Here is a 16,835-nt window from a genome sequence, read left to right on the forward strand (position 1 = left end):
TTTTTATTAGAAAATTATTGCGAGTCTCAAATTGAATGTTATTATCATTAATTTAATAATTATTAATTGTAAATGTAGGTTATATATGTAATAATTAAAAACTTGCTTTACATGACTACATTTGTTGTTGTCGTTAATTAGTTGTTGTTTTTGTGTATGTTTTTTTTTAAATTAAGTTTCTCGTTCAAACATTTATGTATGTGAATTAAAATGAATTTAAAAAATATAATTTTTTACTAAAATACATAACGAAAGGCGGGTGCGACGCGATCCTTCACAAACAATTCGAAATTATGTGGAAGATCAATGAATGCGATGCATATATAAATTAATATTTATCTAAATAGTAAATCAATGGCAAATGTTTGTGAAAGATACAACGATGCCAGTAGAATAAATTAAATATATATAACAATTGTTGTTGCTGTTGTGTCTGTGTTGTTGTTGTTCTTCAATTTAAAGTGTGAAAACAGACAGATAAAGGCGGAGGAAGCAATATATAGGATTGTATGATATACATATGCATATATATATATAATTATACATATGTATATATAGAGATAAAAGGAGAGAAATTGAAATTCACCTCGTATCTCATGCAGTTATTACAGTTAACATGAGTGTTGATACGGTGATCCCGTCACCGTTACTCGTTATTCGCCACTCGTTACTCGCTACTCGTTACGGCGTCATCGTCTTTCGTCTGTCTTGAAGAAACATTACTGGGTGTTGTGGTCATAGAAGTTACCTGGAGATATTCTTCACCGCAGACAATCACAACAACAATTTCTCCCAAGTCAGAACAGGGAGAGAGAAGGAGAGGGACTCTCAGGCCGCTTGTCGCATGTTGATCCTGCAATGTTTGAAGAAAAGAGCATGAGTATACAAAATGGCGGCATTACAACAAATTTATCGATAACATTGCCCAGTGTAAGCTAACCCAACCAGCTGTAGGAGATTTCAACTCAAGTGAATTTTTCAATTTTTTTTTTTTTTTTTTTTTTTTTGAGGGGAATGTAGAGAGTAGTATGTATGAGATATAATACGAGTAAGATTGTTACGATTATTTCGAATTTCGTAAGTATATTGTATACACAGAGATGTTACGGTTACTGTTTTAAAAAAATCATATATGTATGCATTTTTATCCTTAATTTGTGAGTAGAAAAGCAATTTAGTTGCCTTTTAGGGAAATTTTCTGGGACTCGGGACGATAGGTAATAACTTGTTTTGCTAGTGTAATTGATTTAAGTGTTTTTAAATGTATTTTACAAACAAAAAATTTACCTGTTCAAGCTTTGAAATGGGGGAAGTGGGGCGTGGCTCAACAGTACACAGGAGTGTAGAGAGGGCGGGTTAACAAATACATATCATGGCCTGCCTGGCATTAAATATTATTTCTTCAGTTAAATAGTAGCAGGTACTACTCTCTCCTATCTAAATCGAATACAGATACAATACACATCAGTATGTGATTTAAAAGAAAGTTTACAAAAGATTGTATGATTTGTTTTTGTTTTCTGTTGAATTTAATTGCAATTACCTCGTCATCTTCATCATTATCATCATCTTCAATCGATTGCACATGATGTTTCGATATCGAATTCGAATTCGATCCAAAAAATATCGATCACTGATTCAGCTCTCTTTGTTTTTTTTTTAAAGTTTGTTTTGTATGTATGTACATGGGAAAGTACAACAGCAATAAACATGAAAGAAAATTCGGCATAGCCGAAGCTTCTATGCTCTTTCCAGAAACAAAAATTTCGAATACATGTTAAAATCAAATATTTTACTTAAGATTTATTATATCTGCTACAGCAGCATTTTAACGGACAAACACAAAGACAATAAATGAATTAAGTTAATAATTAATTTGGAAAAAGCATATTTATTATTTAAAGAAAATGTACCTGAGTCGCGAGAGTCTCTGAAAGCCGTTTACTTGATACTGTTCATGTGTTGTTGGTTCGTGTTTGGGAGCCTATTATATTGACTACAAGATATAGATTCATTGATAGACAGACAGATAGATAGAAAGAAAAACAGAGAAAGAGAGAGCGAGGACTACATACCTCTGAAAGGGGTGGTAGGGGGTGGGGCAACCCCCGTGGAGGGGTGTGGCAATGAAAAAAAAAACGATGATCCCTGACCGAAGTCCCTGCCCATCAACAAAACACCACAAAGCACATGCCATTCCCATGCAATTGCAATAACGCGATCTGTGTGGATTTTTCATTATATTGGGTGATTCATTTAGACCTATTAATTTATTAATTTTAAATCCAACAATTAAAATAGAATTTAAGGTCGGAATTTTTATTTTGACACAAGAAAAACGTCTCTCACAAATACTTTTTTTTTAGTACGATCTCAATAAACTTTTTTGAAGCCCTGAACATGTTTCATTTCAGCACTCCCAAGCGAACGAATGGAATCGGACTCCTTATGAAAATAAAAGGATCACAGATTGTTATTTCGGGTCATAATAAAAATTCCGATATGTAATATTATTAAAATTGATTTATTTAAAATTGAAAGAATAAGGTTCAAAATAATTGACCCGTTACTATATCATATTATGGTATGGTATATGCATATATACTTAACAATTGTTGTTTTCTTGAGGTTAGTTAATTTGTTTGAGTCGAGTTGAGTTGAGTTTTAAATACCTGGTAGAATCAATTGAACGTATTCTCCAATAACAAGTACGATTACAACAAGGATACCTTCGTTCCCATCGGTTCAGTGAGTAATATTTCTTTTTTGTAACTGTGTGATATTTATACATAAGTGTAGGTGTATGTGTAGTTGTTGGGGTATTGCTAATTTGTGTGTGTTTGTGTATGTGTGTGTGAATATGGGGTGGACGTGCTGCCCTTCCCCACAAACAAAATAGGCATACGAAGTTTCAAGTTTTTAACCATTAACCATCAGTCGAATATTCAAAAATTCAACTAACCTGATTCCATGAGTTTAGCTTTTTTTCTCCTCAATCAGTTGGTAATCGATCCTAACCCCGGTAACGTCTGTTGTGTCAAGGCCAGTCGCAGTAATCAGTGTATGTATTTGTCGATATATTCGTTAACGCTTAGTGCGAAGCAGAAGACTTTTGGGATCTGTTCCGAATCGCACTTGTTCTTTGCATAGACAATTTTCTCAATAATTTCGCGATCTATTAATTTGCATTTCGTTTTTTAAACAAATTAAATGTTTCTTCCAGCATTCCATAATTTTGTGCAGAATAGGACTGTTTTGTGAAACAGTGAACAGCGAAATCGGACCATGAATAAACACAACCCTTAAGTTCAATTTTAAATATAATTAACTTTCATTACAAATAATTTTGTTGTGAGCTGGAACAGTCTGAATAATTACATCCTAGGAGTTTTGTCGGTAACATCTGTAAGTATTTTCTTTTTAAAGTTTACGCAATTTAACTTTATAAACTTAAACCCAGGAAAAGATCAAATAAATTATCGAAACTATTTTGACAGAATTTTAAAACTGATCAGATTTGAGTACATAGCTATATTCACAGAGAATTCAACACTAGAAACAAAGATATACATAGATCGGAACAGACCCAAAAAAGATCTCGTGAAACTCTTTATTCTACAGCGTAACTAGCTGTGTATATGAGTGTGCGTTTCTGTGTGTGAGCATCTATGATGTGATTTTTGAGGGATAGTTTTATTCAGTTTCTGTTTATTTTATTTATTTTTTTAAAATTTTTTTAAAGAGGAATTTAGGAGTTGGTTTAGCAAGCGATAGGAGGAGACTTTTGTACCTGTCTGTACAATTGAGATAACATGTCTTTTGGGTTTTTACTTTTTTGTTTCTTGACTACGAGTACGGGTGTACGAGTGTACGAGTAGAGTAGGAGGAGTACCGGACTAAATTGTGTTCAACTCACCTCCATTCGCATATTTGGAAAGCTCACACATGTGTCTTGGATTTTTTTTAGGCTGTCTGAATTGAGTTTTTTTTTTTTGACATATTATTGAAATGTGTTATTATTATTGTTTTGGAGTACCTCGATGCTGCATGGAGACAGAGACAGGGGCAGCGCGTTGGGTTCGTTTGACAGACAGTTGTAGTTGTTGTTGTTGTTGCGGTTGCGATTGTTGATGTTGTTGTATCTTTGAGTTAATTTGATTACAGACGAATCACTCACTTTCTCTCTTTTTATAAATGTTTTTATCTTTTGTTTATGTTGCTTTAGCTTTCGTTCTTTCCTTCTCTTGTTGTTATTGTTTTGTTTTGTTTTGTTTGTATTTTTTTTTTTTTTTTGGTATCCTTTTAGTAGCGACTGCGACTACGACTGCGACAATGACGCTCCCGACTGTCGTGACGATAATGATTATGGCGACTGCGACTGCTGCTGCCGCTGCTGTGACTGCCACTCCGTGAATACGAATGACCGTGATGTGATTTGTGGTGATCTGTGTCAAGATGTGACAAGAAATCTATTGTCAGTTTGAGATTTAAGATTTGGAGAGACGTGTGCAAACTTACGATGCCTTCTATCCGATGATTGTCGATTGGGCGCATAGTCACGACTGCGTTCCCGATAGTCACGTTGATCGCTGCACGAATATGAAAGAGAAGGCAATTTGTAAATACAAATATCTTTTCAGTCTTTTAAATAAAGAAATTCATATCAAACAAAACTAAAAGAGATACATTGACCGAAATAGTTGTTTTGGGACGTACCGGAACTAAAACCGGAATCGATTTCGATTCGATTTGATTCCCTGGACTTTATATAATTCTAAAATACCGTCTTCTCAATTCTTTTCTCTACAATTATTCCTACAGAATTGCTTTTAAAATGATAAACATCATCTATATTTCACCTGCAATTTCAAATCTTCTTCTAGACAATTTAAGTACATCTTCTTGTTGATTCGTAATACTCTACAATGACTGCGTGTTCATTATTCTTACCGTCTATTGTCGTAGCTGTTGTGAAAGCGCTGGACACGATCATCACGACGTCTTCGCTCTTCTTCCTCTCGCTCCTTTTGACGCCGCTCGTTGATTTCGGCGACGGCATTGCGCAGTTTGGAGTAACCCAAATGTTGTTTGCCCATCAGATGATCCTCGATGCGTTGCTGGGCATCGCCGACAATGAGGAATGCGCCACAGATTTCACAGACTTTCATCTGTTTCTCGGGCAGCGCATCGTGAGACCAATTGACTGGCGATTTGCCATCTGTTTTAGCGTCCGACTTGTTCTCATCGGACGTTGCAGCATCGCTGGCAGTTGGAGCACCGCCTCCACCTCCCCCTCCGCCTGTTCCTGCTGCCTGTTCTGTTGTTGTGGCTGTTGTTGTTGTCTCTTCGCTAGCTTCAGGGGACTCGTTGCCGTCATTGGAGACAGCGTCGCTGCTGATGTTGTTGTTGTTGGCTGTGGGACTGTGGGCAAGAGCATCTTCACCGCTTGGCGGTTCCGTGGCGTTCGCTGATAACGTAGGCGTGGTCGGTGCTCCTGGTGCAGCTCTCAGTTTATTGAATTGCTTAACATTTGCCTCATACTGTTGCTGCAACGTCTCCTTCTCCTCCTTCAGTTCCTCGCAGATTGTCATTAGATCCTGAGCCTGATCCACATCCCCGCGTATGCCCGCCTCCTCTGCTTCGGCAAGCAACTTATTAATACGTGCATTCAGATTGCTCAACTGCTCCTCATGCTTGGCAGCCTGATTCACAGGAGTTGACGGATGATCGCGCTGCATCAACTGCAAGCGTTGTTTGCCCTTCTGTATCTTGCGATCCACATCGTGCAGCATCACATTGCAAAAACGCAGAAACTCATCCTCCGTGTGACGCTTCCGCTGCGACGGACGCGCCTCCTCGTACAAGTGTTTCGCCTCCTCGTCGTGGATGCGCACACAGGGACCCAGATCGGCCCGTGTGTTAATGAACAGGTCGTGTGGACAGAACTTGACATTGTAGAACTGACAAAACTAGACGAAAGAAAAAGATACAAACATACTATATACAATAACTAGTCGTAAAGGCGAATACCCGTTACTTATTTCAATATATATTAAAGTACTTTATAGAAACTACTATCTAATATGAGCAAATGCATACTTTTGGGTGCTTGCCTTCATTATTAAAAGCTTTGGTTAGCTGTTACTGCCGTTCTGCTTTCCGATTTTTCTGCGCTTAAGTAGTATAATAGATAATATTAATAGATAACGTAAATTACTATAAAAACCGAATTATCTTAAACACTGTGGGTGTGGTGGTGCTCTATCTCTTAAAGTCTCTGAGACGGACGGACAGACGGAAATGGCTACATCGACTCGGCTGTTGATGCTGATCAAGAATATATATACTTTATAGGGTCGGAGATGCCTTCTACTCCCTGTTACATACATTTGCACGAACACTATACACCCATTTACTTATTTTTTACAAAACGGGTATAAAAATACGCATAAAACACAAATAAGCAACAGACATATATCGATCTGATCAAGAATATACATATGTATGCATAATGATAATAATAATATTGCAGTTATTGTATATAAGTAGTCGGCTTTAAGTTATATATTTTCCAATGTAAACAAAACTTTATAATTGAAATTCTAATAATAAAAATCTTTACGATATGTGCAAGTAAACTTTTCGTACTCAGTGTTTATTCGCCGGCAAAACGAAAAACAATAAAAATAAGAAGACCAGAAGAAAATGTCGCATTAAAAACATTGGGCAGCCATGCCAAGAATTTCGATTATATCACAATGAGAATAATAGAAATGATCTGATGTGATACATGTGGTACTTTACCTCTGGATCTTCCCAGTTGACCGCCTGTCCGGCCTCTGAGGGATGCAAATTTCGATTGCGGCCCATTAGCTCATCGAGCATTTGTCTGGCAGCGTCCACCATTTTACTTGTGTGTGTGTGTTTTTGTGTGTCTCTCTGTGTGTTTGTGTGGGTCGCTGGGTATATGATTTGCCAAAATTCAGTTGAACAGGTGCTCTTAAAATGTTACTGCCGTTAGTGTTCTTTATTAGCACAGATAGAAAAGGTAACCCATAAAATCAATTTAGTTATAAATATTCCACCAAAGGATTTGTCGGAATCAATAATCCCCTCTTCACAACTTCCACGCTCTAGAGATGTCAACTTGCGCCAAGAACATCAATCGATTGCGCTAACAGTGTTGTCAAATTGTTAACAGAACATCGCGCTCAAGCATCGATATACGTTATCAATTACAACAAAGTGAGGCAGTGTTGTCAAACTGTTGGAGGAACTTCAAACTCAATTATAAAAATGCGTTATCAAATACAATTAAAGTATGTTTAGCCCGATGGGATGTTTTTCAATCAATGAAAAGGGAATAATAAATATCAGAAATACTATAATGCAATTAGCATATGTTTTTCGCAGCAATGCAAGTTACCAAACGATAGTCGAATAACAATCGATAACTCGCAAGTCGTTGCTGTCATTGCGAATTGTCAATGAAAAAGGCGCGAAAATTGGCAAAACACGCAGCTGCAGCTAAATAAATAGCATCAGTGATCGAAACAATCCAAACGAATTTAGCGCGTTTACATTTTGTGTACAGAAATCAAGCGAAATGGATGTAGCGGATGCTCAGATCGGACAGCTGCGTGTTAAAGATGAAGTGGGAATACGCACCCAGAAGCTATTTCAAGATTTTCTGGAGGAATTCAAAGAGGATGGCGAAATCAAATATACGCGTCCAGCTGCCAATCTCGAGTCACCCGATCGTTGTACCCTCGAAGTGAGCTTCGAGGATGTGGAGAAATACGATCAGAATCTGGCGACGGCGATCATCGAGGAGTATTATCATGTCTACCCGTTTCTGTGCCAATCCGTGTCCAACTATGTGAAGGATCGCATTGGGTTAAAGACCAACAAGGATTGCTATGTGGCGTTCACGGAGGTGCCGACGCGTCACAAGGTCCGTGATCTGACCACCTCCAAGATCGGCACACTTATACGCATCTCTGGCCAAGTGGTGCGCACACATCCAGTTCATCCGGAGCTCGTGTCCGGCACATTCATGTGCCTTGACTGCCAGACGGAGATACGCAATGTGGAGCAGCAGTTCAAGTTCACCAATCCCACAATTTGCCGTAATCCCGTCTGCTCCAATCGTCGCCGTTTCATGCTTGATGTGGAGAAGTCACTCTTCCTGGATTTCCAAAAGATACGCATACAGGAGACACAGGCGGAGCTGCCACGCGGCTGCATTCCCCGCGCCGTGGAGATCATTCTTCGCTCGGAGCTGGTGGAGACCGTGCAGGCTGGCGATCGCTATGACTTCACCGGCACCCTCATTGTGGTTCCCGATGTGAGTGTGCTGAGCACGCCCGGCACCAAGGCTGAGATGGGTTCCCGCCACAAGCCTGGCGAGGGCTCTGAGGGCGTCACTGGCCTGAAGGCGCTCGGTGTCCGTGAGCTCAACTATCGCATGGCATTCCTCGCCTGCAGTGTCCAGGCGACAACAGCTCGCTTCGGCGGCACCGATCTGCCCATGTCCGAGGTGACCGCCGAGGATATGAAGAAACAGATGACGGACGCCGAGTGGCAAAAGATCTATGAAATGTCCAAGGATCGTAATCTGTATCAGAATCTAATCAGCAGCCTCTTCCCCTCCATCTATGGCAATGATGAGGTAAAGCGTGGCATTCTCCTGCAACTCTTTGGAGGCGTTGCGAAGACCACAATCGAGAAGACATCTCTGCGTGGCGATGTCAATGTCTGCATTGTGGGTGATCCCAGCACGGCCAAGTCGCAGTTCCTCAAACAGGTCTCTGACTTCTCGCCACGTGCCATCTACACATCCGGCAAGGCATCCTCTGCGGCGGGTCTCACTGCCGCCGTAGTGCGGGACGAGGAGAGCTTTGATTTTGTCATCGAGGCTGGAGCTCTGATGTTGGCCGACAATGGTATCTGTTGCATCGATGAGTTTGACAAGATGGATCTGCGGGATCAGGTGGCAATACACGAGGCCATGGAACAGCAGACCATTTCCATAGCTCGCGCCGGCGTCCGAGCCACACTGAATGCCCGCACCTCCATTCTGGCTGCTGCCAATCCCATCAACGGACGCTACGATCGTTCCAAGAGTTTGCAACAGAATATCCAGCTGTCAGCTCCGATTATGTCTCGCTTCGATCTGTTCTTCATACTGGTGGATGAGTGCAACGAGGTGGTGGACTATGCCATTGCCCGCAAGATTGTCGATCTGCACTCCAACATTGAGGAGTCTGTGCAGCGTGCCTATAGCCGGGAGGAGGTGCTACGCTATGTGACCTTTGCCCGCCAGTTCAAGCCCATTATTGGCACCGAGGCGGGCAAGATGCTCGTGGAGAACTACGGACATTTGAGGCAACGGGACACGGGCTCCTCGGGACGCAGCACTTGGCGAATTACGGTGCGCCAGCTGGAGTCCATGATACGCCTCAGCGAGGCCATGGCCAAGTTGGAGTGCTCCAACCGTGTGCTCGAGCGTCACGTGAAGGAGGCCTTCCGTCTGCTCAACAAGTCCATCATACGCGTCGAGCAACCCGATATCCATCTGGACGATGACGATCATTTGGATGCGGACGATGGCATCGAGCATGATATCGATATGGAGAACAATGGTGCGGCGGCCAACATGGATGCCGATCCGGATGTCGATGGCACTGGCAATGCCTCCATGGACACCTCAGGCAGCGCTCTGCAGAAAAAGAAGTTCACACTGTCCTTTGAGGACTACAAGAACCTATCGACAATGCTGGTGCTGCACATGCGGGCGGAGGAGTCACGCTGCGAGGTCGAGGGTAGCGATACGGGCATGAAGCGCAGCGATGTTGTCACCTGGTATTTGGAGCAGGTTGCCGAACAAATCGAATCCGAAGATGAGCTCATATCCCGCAAGAACCTCATCGAGAAGCTCATCGATCGTTTGATCTACCACGATCAAGTTATCATACCGCTCAAGACCTCCAATCTCCGACCGATCGCCAAGAGTCCTCGGGGCGCAGCTGGCGACGATGAATTGGAAAATGATCCCCTACTCGTCGTGCATCCCAACTACATTGTGGAGTAAACATTTTCCCTTCCATGCGCCATCAATTCCCCATCTCATTTTGTATCTAGTTAAGTTTTTGTATGTTTCACACTTTTTTTCCACTTCATTGTTCTAGGATTTAAGATCATTTAGCATTGGTTTAAGTTTAATCTAAGAATTTCTTGTATTGATTTGTAACCTGCATTAATATTTAATACTTTTTGGATTGTATCTTGGAATAAATACGTAATTTCCAACTTTAATGCAGGCACGGTAAATAATTTTTTTTTTTATTAATTTGGTATTTTTTTTAAGTTTAAAAAAATCATTCACTTCTAGTAACTTTAAAAGAGCGTGAATTATACCAAAATTTTTCCTCAAGGTTAATCTATGCGATTTAATCAAGAGCTTCAAATTTCGGATTTTATTATCTTACAAAAATAAATAAATAAATATCATTTAATAATGATTATTTCTTGAGTTTTATTTTTTGCTTCAAAATAATCATAAATGAGATAATAAAAATCAAAATTAATGATTATGTTGTAATTTTTATAATTAAACTCATACTGATTACAGTCTCTGCTAAAATTATTTGATTTTTACCATAATTAGTAGTTTTAGAGGGTCTCTCACAGTCGCGTACGCCCGACTGTAGACTATTCTACTTGTTTTCGGTTTACGTTTCTAAAAGATCTTCTTTCAGAGATAGAAATAGAAAGACATTACAACTTAGTTTTCCTTTTTTTTTTTAATTTTACATTGGTAAATTTCCTATTTAACAATCAGAAGGCGAAAGAAAATGAAATTTCAGAAAGAAAAGCAGATGTGTGTAGATCACAAATTGTGTTCCATTCAATTCTTCCGCCTCCCGGATGCGATTAGCGCTCGAAAGTGTAGTGCTTGACGCCGTCGGCGGGATATTGCTTGGCGGCGACGGGACGATACATTTTCTTGTCCTCGAGCCAATAGTAGAGCGCCAGGCAGCCGGACATGACGCCCAGGAAGCTCAAAAAGTAGTAGGAATTGCTGTAGCGTGGTTTCTCCGCCTGTGAGTAACGATCCTCGCTATACAAATCATGATCAGCTGAGACCTATCAAAGATTATTTGATATTAGAAATTGTTGGTACGGACGTATTCAATAAATTAACTCACGGGCTCGTTGAAATTGCGCTTGTGCTCGGGATAATCATAGGGATAGTAGGAATCCTTGTTCTCAACGCCAAGACCACCGCCAACTTTGGGATAGTCACCATATCCCAAGCCATTGTCAGCATATGGTTTGTATTCCTCCGGCAGCAGATAGTATTTCTTGGCAGCAGCCTCGCGCTCCTTTTCGGTCTTAGGATACGCTCCCGGAGTGTAATCCTTATTCCAGCCGGCAACTGCAATTCATTCATTCGTTCGTTAACTCGTATTTAAACATATCAAAAGTTACGTAAACAAAACAGAACTCGCTGTGGAAATGCACTTACGATTGCGGGCAATCTGAAGGGACAGGCGTGGATTTGCTGAGCTCAGCTGCTTGGCTAAGCACAGAGATTTCATTAACGCTGACATTGTGTTGGCGATGGCTTCGTTAGCTTTTCAATTTCCGCACTTCCAATCTATTTGCAGCACTTTTCTATCGCCTAACAGGGATTCGGCAGACAGCTGTCACAGCTGTTGCTTAGAGATGAGCGATAAATATTTCAGTATACCTATCGTTTATAACCTGCTGCTCCTGCTGGCAAGTAAATAATAATAAAATAAATTATTGTAAATAAAACTACAAGCATAAGTGATTTAATTAATTTATAACTAAAATATTTACTACATCTGCACAGCTAATTTCTTCAATACGATGAGTTCCCATCGATATGCTCAGCTGTATCGATATAGCGATCTATGTAATCGTCTATCGTACTTATTGTTTTTGTTGTGTTGCCTGCCTGGTCCGCTAGTTTAGGGCGAGTGAAATATCCGCGGCTTTATTTATTTTGCCATTGCTGTATTTAACTACTTATATTCTGTAAAGATGGTGTTACCCTTATTGCAACGGTCCACGCTACGCGGCGTGCAACAGCTGACCAAGCCATGGGCGAGCGCAACTTGCAGTCTTCGCATGGTAAGGAGATTTATCGTGCAATATGAGCGCTTATGTAATTTTCTGTTTTGGCTTGCACTTATGTATGCTTTTGGCCAATTTGAAGGCAACGATCAGCTTAAACGTCCCAAGATGCAATCATCTGTACATCCACTCACAAAAATAGCAAAGGAATATTAATTGATGTGCCATTGAATCAAATGCCGGCAAATTATAATTGCAAACTATTATTTGCATATTTGTGTGCATCTATAAAACGGACCCGAAAAAAATTCCAAAGGCACTCAAACAAATTACTCACTTAATTTTGGAGTTTTTGCAATATAAAAAAAATCACTTTCAACAAGTTGTGCCATATTCCAAGAAGCTGTGGAACGTATTGTTCATGCCTTCCAGTTAGACCATTCAACACATCCAATTCGAAAAGGCAAGCGAAGTTCCAGCTAGAAGTTCTTCTTCGGCTTCAGTTTAGAACCGAAGGATTTGAATCAGTCGATCAATCATTTTGCTGCATAGATGTCCTTATCTAAATACATGTACTTGCGCTATCTTAAACTTAATTATGAAACTTTGAGTAGATAATACATGATATCATTGCTATTACGAAGATTATACGACAGCTTAAGTCGGCTTAAATGAAATCGATTTTAGACGACGAAGTCAAACTGATTTTGTTTAAAACAAATGTAACTGCTGTATAAACATGGTATATCCTTAATTGTTGATTTCTCAAACTTGTTTGTAATTCAAAAGCTTCTCTCGCGTTGCCAACTACTGGCAATAAATGTACACACGCAATAAATCGCCACTTGTTCAGGTTTTGTTAAATGAAACCGGTTAATTATATATATTAATAATGTTCCAATTGAAAGAGTCAACGCACATACATCCACATGTATGTGCATTCATACATTAGGCTGTATTTGTTTGTGTAATGAGGTGCGAGACGTTTAACCCACTATCCACACCGGTTAGCATCCACTAACTACCGTTGCTTATAAGCGGCTGCAAAGTGCTTTCAAATAATTATTTGAGAGCGTTTTGCAGCCACTACCGCTGCCGCTGCTTCTATCGCTGCTGTGCTCTGTTTAATCGCAACTATTTAAGTAGTTGTTGTTTCTTTTAGCACTTGCTTGTGGATTATATACATACATACATATACGTTTGTATGTTTTTACATGTGGGCTTCTAAAGTGTGAGTCTTAAATACGCACAAACATACAAACGCGCCAAAAAGCGCACAATCACTGCTACTGAACATCCACACACACAAAAGTACGTTGCTGAGCAGCGCAAAAACGACCCCCGTTGGTCGTTGAGGTTTCTGCTCGGCATTGAAGCACTTTGTATGCCCTGCAATAGAAATAAACCTCACAATCTAGAAATTACGTTTTACTTGAAATTTTTTTATTTTAAATTTTATTTAACAAATTTTATTTGTAGAGTCTGTTTATTTATTATAACGGTAGTCAGTATACAGTAATAATGTGCTTAACTGCACATTTTGGTCAATTTACTCCAAATTTGGGCAATTGTTATGGGTTGTGCAATTAAGGCATTTATACTGTATTCACAAGGTTGTTCATGAGTGGTGGCGATAGAATTTACATTAACATTGGTAATAATTGTGAAATGAGCAAACAGTAAGTCAAGTAATTGTTTCAACATAAAAAATATATTCACATACAGTATTTGTTTATTAATTTTAAATATACCATGTTCCGGTTTTCACTTTCTATTTTGTCGGATTTCAAAAAAGTGTAATTTTTCACGTTGCATTTGGGCTAAACATTTTAAAATTATATTTTATCACTTTATTAGACTTAAATTCACCAGCTCAAAATGAATTCAATACGCAAAATATTTTCAGATTGATATAAGAACAGGCTAAAGATTTTCACTTCCGACAAATCTTGCCGAAAGTGAAAATCGGAACAGGCCTGATTGTTAAATCACAATGCAACTCAGTATTTCATATTAAAAAAAAAATGTTAAAGCAAACAAATATGACTTGGTTAGCTTTATGTACTTAATTCAAAAGAAAACCTATTTTAAGTTTTAAATTCTTTGTTTTTTTAGAGTTGCTTGTGTTTTTTTTAGAACAATAAAAAGTAGCAATATTGAGCACCATTGTGGTCTAGTGTTTTTAAAAATAAAAAGCGAATATAAATTGTATAATTCTTTGTCAAAACAATTACATGGCTCATTTTCTTTGAATTTTTGTTTTATTCTTATTTGTTTAACCTATATTTAAGTTGTTTATGTTTTTTAGAAAGAGTAAAAAGAGCGTTATGAGAATTATAATGAATGAAAAACAAATAAAAATTGCATATTTCTTAGTCTTAAGACTTACTTGACTCAGTGTAAATCATATGTAAGTACTGGCACGTGGTGTAGCTCATCCAAGAGTCATGTTGGCGCAACTTCGGAACAGGCTTTACTTGTTGAGCTTGCTCTTTCGGGTCTTGTTTTCTGTTTTCTGATTTTGTTGCTGATTGTTGTACGAGTATTTTATGGTCGTCATCAGATAAGACGATTCACATTCGCCTGGCAATCATTTGATTAAGACAAGTCGAAGCAAACACATAATGGTCAGCCTGAAATCGCCATAATATTCAGTATTCAGTATCTATAAATAATTCTTTTAATTTGCAGGCCTCATCCTCTCAGGAGTTTCGTGTGGAGAGCGACACTTTCGGTGAGCTGAAGGTGCCAGCTGATAAATATTATGGCGCCCAAACGATGCGATCCCAGATCAACTTTCCCATTGGCGGACCCACGGAACGCATGCCCGTAAGTCCAGTAACTTTTCAAATGTGTGTGTGTGTGTGTAATCCTCTCAAGAGTTACTCGAAATTCCTGTTTAGAAACCCGTCGTTCAAGCCATGGGAATCTTGAAGAAGGCCGCCGCCGAGGTTAACAAGGAGTTTGGCCTCGATCAGAAGGTCAGCGAGGCGATTTCAAAGGCCGCCGATGATGTCATCTCTGGCAAACTGTACGACGATCACTTTCCCTTGGTCATCTGGCAGACGGGCTCCGGCACCCAGAGCAACATGAATGTCAATGAGGTGCGTCCTTCAAATCTTATAGATCTCCTTCTTATACCCCTGCAGAGAGTATTGTAAATTGGTTTCCCATCGGTTCACTATATTATGGAGCTAATATAGACAGGATCGCTTAAAATTCGATCTTTAGTATGAATAACTTTGTTGTTTCTTGAGATATCTTAACCAATCTCACATATTATGCATTTGGTGTTCTCTTCTAAATCCCAATATCATAAAGCTCTCATGATCAGTTGAACATTGACTCTGCAAGGTTATCGAAAAAAAACCTCTTTTTCTTGTTCTCGTCATTAATTCCTCATGAATCTCCGCAGGTGATTAGCAATCGCGCCATTGAGCTGCTGGGCGGCAAACTGGGCTCCAAGACGCCCGTGCATCCCAACGATCATGTGAACAAGTCACAGAGCTCCAACGATACCTTCCCTACTGCCATCCACATTTCGGTTGCCCTCGAGCTGAACAACAATCTGAAGCCAGCGATTAAGATCCTGCACGATGCACTGGCCGCCAAGTCGAAAGAGTTCAAGGACATCATCAAGATTGGACGCACTCACACCATGGATGCGGTTCCACTGACTCTTGGCCAGGAATTCGGCGGATATACCCAGCAATTGGCCTATGCTCTGGAACGTATCGATGCCTGCCTGCCCCGCGTCTATGAGTTGGCCTTGGGCGGCACAGCCGTCGGCACTGGCCTCAACACCCGCAAGGGATTCGCTGAGAAGTGCGCCGCCAAGATTGCCGAGCTCACATCCCTGCCCTTTGTGACGGCACCCAACAAATTCGAGGCGCTGGCTGCTCGGGATGCGATGGTTGAGGTCCATGGCGTGCTGAACACCATTGCCGTGAGTCTAATGAAGATTGCCAATGATATACGCTTCTTGGGCTCGGGACCACGATGCGGTCTCGGTGAGCTCTCACTGCCAGAGAATGAGCCAGGCAGCTCCATTATGCCGGGCAAGGTGAATCCCACACAGTGCGAATCCCTGACCATGCTGGCAGCTCAGGTGATGGGCAACCAGGTGGCTGTCACTATTGGCGGTGCCAATGGACACTTTGAGCTGAACGTGTTCAAGCCACTGATTGTATCCAATGTGCTGCGCTCCATTCGCCTGCTCTGTAAGTAACCAAATATCAACTATACAAGAGGTAATCTTGAAGATTGAAAGTCTTATTTGAATCCCGTTTTTTATTGCAGCCGATGGCAGCAGAACATTTACGGCCAACTGCGTCAATGGCATCGAGGCGAACAAGGATCGCATTGCCAAGATCATGAACGAGTCACTGATGTTGGTGACAGCCCTTAATCCCCACATTGGCTACGACAAGGCGGCCAAGATTGCCAAGACGGCGCACAAGAATGGCACCACACTCAAGGAGGAGGCCATCAATCTGGGTTACCTCACGGAGCAGCAGTTTAACGATTGGGTCAGACCCGAAGAGATGCTGGGACCCAAGTAGAGACGACATCATCTACGAGCTACAGTCTACAATCTAATCTAAGCGAAAAGTCAACATTTGTTCAAGTGTCAGGAAGGAATCGAAATTGAATTCGTTAGCTTTTCAATTGGAATTCAGTCGGACACAAGCTCTCAAAATAAAAAAAAATTAACTGCTTTAAAAATAAAT

General features: G+C 40.4%; 4 protein-coding genes across 6 annotated transcripts; 2 read left to right on the forward strand and 2 right to left on the reverse strand.

The window, feature by feature from the left end:
- Window positions 1-424: 424 nt before the first annotated feature.
- On the reverse strand, window positions 425-7,170 carry LOC117789445 (luc7-like protein 3). Of its 2 annotated transcripts, XR_004617910.1 has the most exons (5): window positions 6,805-7,170; window positions 4,951-5,969; window positions 4,519-4,589; window positions 3,917-4,445; window positions 425-853 (listed from the first exon to the last, which is right to left on the reverse strand). XR_004617910.1 is itself a non-coding variant. In XM_034628482.1 (4 exons), exons 1-4 carry the CDS (start codon window positions 6,904-6,906, stop codon window positions 4,303-4,305), a joined length of 1,335 nt encoding a protein of 444 aa, XP_034484373.1. In that variant the 5' UTR covers window positions 6,907-7,170; the 3' UTR covers window positions 3,741-4,302. The 2 variants fall into 2 exon arrangements, 1 of the variants encoding a protein (XP_034484373.1); XM_034628482.1 differs by lacking the exon at window positions 425-853 and having other exon boundaries at window positions 3,741-4,445.
- Window positions 7,171-7,495: 325 nt separating this feature from the next.
- On the forward strand, window positions 7,496-10,310 carry LOC117793838 (DNA replication licensing factor Mcm6). The gene has a single exon (XM_034634261.1). It carries the CDS (start codon window positions 7,607-7,609, stop codon window positions 10,091-10,093), a length of 2,487 nt encoding a protein of 828 aa, XP_034490152.1. The 5' UTR covers window positions 7,496-7,606; the 3' UTR covers window positions 10,094-10,310.
- Window positions 10,311-10,786: 476 nt separating this feature from the next.
- On the reverse strand, window positions 10,787-11,715 carry LOC117793738 (NADH dehydrogenase [ubiquinone] 1 beta subcomplex subunit 8, mitochondrial). The gene is made up of 3 exons (XM_034634121.1): window positions 11,531-11,715; window positions 11,211-11,440; window positions 10,787-11,148 (listed from the first exon to the last, which is right to left on the reverse strand). The coding sequence occupies exons 1-3, from the start codon at window positions 11,613-11,615 to the stop codon at window positions 10,936-10,938; spliced, it is 528 nt and encodes a 175-aa protein (XP_034490012.1). The 5' UTR covers window positions 11,616-11,715; the 3' UTR covers window positions 10,787-10,935.
- A 274-nt stretch (window positions 11,716-11,989) lies between these two features.
- On the forward strand, window positions 11,990-16,824 carry LOC117793735 (fumarate hydratase, mitochondrial). 2 transcript variants are annotated; one of them, XM_034634117.1, is made up of 5 exons: window positions 11,990-12,162; window positions 14,797-14,934; window positions 15,009-15,209; window positions 15,521-16,325; window positions 16,405-16,824. In XM_034634117.1, exons 1-5 carry the CDS (start codon window positions 12,073-12,075, stop codon window positions 16,665-16,667), a joined length of 1,497 nt encoding a protein of 498 aa, XP_034490008.1. In that variant the 5' UTR covers window positions 11,990-12,072; the 3' UTR covers window positions 16,668-16,824. The 2 variants fall into 2 exon arrangements, with proteins under 2 accessions (XP_034490008.1, XP_034490009.1); XM_034634118.1 differs by lacking the exon at window positions 11,990-12,162 and adding an exon at window positions 14,715-14,732.
- The last annotated feature ends 11 nt before the right edge of the window (window positions 16,825-16,835 follow it).

This window comes from Drosophila innubila, chromosome X (assembly GCF_004354385.1).
Source record: "Drosophila innubila isolate TH190305 chromosome X, UK_Dinn_1.0, whole genome shotgun sequence".
Taxonomy (NCBI): Eukaryota; Metazoa; Arthropoda; class Insecta; order Diptera; family Drosophilidae; genus Drosophila; species Drosophila innubila.

What these genes read in the sequence shown, in the direction of transcription:
- LOC117789445 (XM_034628482.1), bottom strand. Translation starts at nt 6,906, where the DNA reads ATGGTGGACGCTGCCAGACAAATGCTCGATGAGCTAATGGGCCGCAAT. An exon ending in AACAGCTACGACAATAGACG is followed by an intron (nt 4,590 to 4,950) that starts GTAAGAATAATG and finishes ATATTCGTGCAG; the next exon opens with CGATCAACGTGACTATCGGG. An exon ending in ATCATCGGATAGAAGGCATC is followed by an intron (nt 4,446 to 4,518) that starts GTAAGTTTGCAC and finishes ATCTTGACACAG; the next exon opens with ATCACCACAAATCACATCAC.
- LOC117793838 (XM_034634261.1), top strand. Translation starts at nt 7,607, where the DNA reads ATGGATGTAGCGGATGCTCAGATCGGACAGCTGCGTGTTAAAGATGAA.
- LOC117793738 (XM_034634121.1), bottom strand. Translation starts at nt 11,615, where the DNA reads ATGTCAGCGTTAATGAAATCTCTGTGCTTAGCCAAGCAGCTGAGCTCA. An exon ending in CCTTCAGATTGCCCGCAATC is followed by an intron (nt 11,441 to 11,530) that starts GTAAGTGCATTT and finishes AATGAATTGCAG; the next exon opens with TTGCCGGCTGGAATAAGGAT. An exon ending in AGCGCAATTTCAACGAGCCC is followed by an intron (nt 11,149 to 11,210) that starts GTGAGTTAATTT and finishes AATCTTTGATAG; the next exon opens with GTCTCAGCTGATCATGATTT.
- LOC117793735 (XM_034634117.1), top strand. Translation starts at nt 12,073, where the DNA reads ATGGTGTTACCCTTATTGCAACGGTCCACGCTACGCGGCGTGCAACAG. An exon ending in CAACTTGCAGTCTTCGCATG is followed by an intron (nt 12,163 to 14,796) that starts GTAAGGAGATTT and finishes TTTAATTTGCAG; the next exon opens with GCCTCATCCTCTCAGGAGTT. An exon ending in GCAACATGAATGTCAATGAG is followed by an intron (nt 15,210 to 15,520) that starts GTGCGTCCTTCA and finishes GAATCTCCGCAG; the next exon opens with GTGATTAGCAATCGCGCCAT.